Source organism: Hipposideros armiger, unplaced genomic scaffold (genome assembly GCF_001890085.2).
Source record: "Hipposideros armiger isolate ML-2016 unplaced genomic scaffold, ASM189008v1 scaffold_1274, whole genome shotgun sequence".
NCBI classification, from domain to species: domain Eukaryota; kingdom Metazoa; phylum Chordata; class Mammalia; order Chiroptera; family Hipposideridae; genus Hipposideros; species Hipposideros armiger.
In genome coordinates this window covers 92,748-94,551 of record NW_017732624.1, presented here as the reverse complement: position 1 = coordinate 94,551, position 1,804 = coordinate 92,748, and the positions used below count along the sequence as shown (strand labels likewise).

The following is a 1,804-nucleotide window of genomic DNA, read 5'->3' as shown; positions in this document are numbered from 1 at the left end:
TACCTACAGTAACCGCTTCTTCTTTCTCACATGGAGAGAAGTCCCATATTTTTTTTCAACAGACATTGCCAGAAAGTCTTGTAACTGAACAGTCTCAGCAAGTTTCACCTGTTTCTGTATTTGCTGACCAGAAGACTGGGATACCAATAGTAACCTCTACTCCTTACTCACATAGAGAACAGCCCCGTATTTTCTATCAACAGACATCGCCAGAAAGTCATCCAACTGAACAACCTCAGCAAGTTTCAGCTGTTCCTGGACCAGCTTACCAAAAGACTGGGATACCAACAACACTCCCTACTTCCTACTCACATAGAGGGAAGACTGGTTTTTTCTATCAGCAGGAGTTGCCAGACAGTCATCTAATTGAACAGGCTCAGAGAATTTCAGCTATTCCTGGACCAGCTGACCAGAACACTGTGATACAAACAGTATCCTCTAGTTCCTACTCACATAAAGAGAAACCCATTATTTTTTACCAGCAGGAGTTTCCAGATAGTCATCTAACTGAAGAGGCTCTAAAAGTTTCAGCTAGTCCAGGACCAGCTGAGCAGAATACTGGGATACCAACAGGGTCCTCTGGGTCCTACTCATTTGAAGAGAAGCCCAGTATTTTCAAACAGCAGACATTATCAGATAGTCATCTAATTGAAGAGGCTCTGAGAGTTTCATCTGCTCCCAGACCAGGTGACCAGACGACTGGTATACTAACAGTACCCTCTAGTTCCAACTCACATAAAGAGAAGCCCAATATTTTCTACCAACAGGAGTTGCCAGATATTCATTTAACTGAACAAGCTCAGAAAGTTTCAACTATTTCTGGATCAGCTGAGCCGAAGACTGTAATACCAACCATAGCCTCTATTTCTTACTCATATAGAGAGAAGCCCATTTTCTACCCACAGGGCTTGGCAGACAGTCAACTACCTGAAGAGGCTCTGAAAGTTACAGTTGTTCCTGGACCAGCTGACCAGAAGACTGGATTACCATCAGAACCTTCTAGTTTTTACTCTCATAGAGAGAAGCCTATTAGTTTCTATCAACAGGCCTTACCAGACATTCATCTCACTGAAGAGGCTCTGAAAGTTTCTACCATTTCTGGACAAGCTGATCAGAAGACTGAGATACCAACAGTACCTTCTACTTCCTACCCACAAAGAGATAAGCACATTATTATCTCTCCACAAGCCTTGCCAGATAGTCATCTACTTGAAGAGGCTCCAAAACTTTCAGCTGTTCCTGGACCAGATGACCAGAAGAGTGGGTTACCATCAGAACCTTCTAGTTCCTACGCACATAGAGAGAAGCCCATTATTTTCTTCCAACAAGAGTTGCCAGATAGTCATCTAACTGAAGAGGTTCTGAAGGTTTCAGCTGCTTCTGGAACAGGTGATCGGAAAACTGGGATACCAACATTACCTTTAAGGTCCTACTCACTTGGAGGGAAGCCCATTATTTTCTACCATCGGGCCTTAGCAGATAGACATCTCAATGAAGAGGCCCTGAATGTTTCAGCATCTGGACCAGCTGAGCAGAAGACTGGAATACCTACAACATCCTCTACTTCCTACCCTCCTAGAGAGAAGCCCTTTATTTTCTACCCACAAGTCTTGCCAGATAGTCAGCTAACTGAAGCGGCTCTGAAAGTTTCAGCTGTTCCTGGACCAGGTGACCAGAATACCAGAAAACCAACAGTAACCTCTGCTTCGTATTCACATAGAGAGAAGCCTAGTATTTCTTATCAGCAGGAGTTACCAGGCAGTCAGCTAACTGTAGAGGCTCTGAAAGTTTCAGGTGTTCCTGG

At 43.9% G+C, this 1,804-nt stretch overlaps 1 protein-coding gene across 1 annotated transcript in view; it reads left to right on the top strand.

Annotated features, from left to right (window-relative positions):
- ALMS1 (ALMS1 centrosome and basal body associated protein) overlaps positions 1–1,804 on the top strand; it is a 130,386-nt gene that overhangs the window by 55,473 nt on the left and 73,109 nt on the right. Inside the window, exon 9 of the mRNA XM_019633288.1 lies at positions 9–1,796. Coding sequence (XP_019488833.1) covers positions 9–1,796 — 1,788 coding nt within the window. The remainder of the gene's footprint in view (positions 1–8; positions 1,797–1,804) is intronic.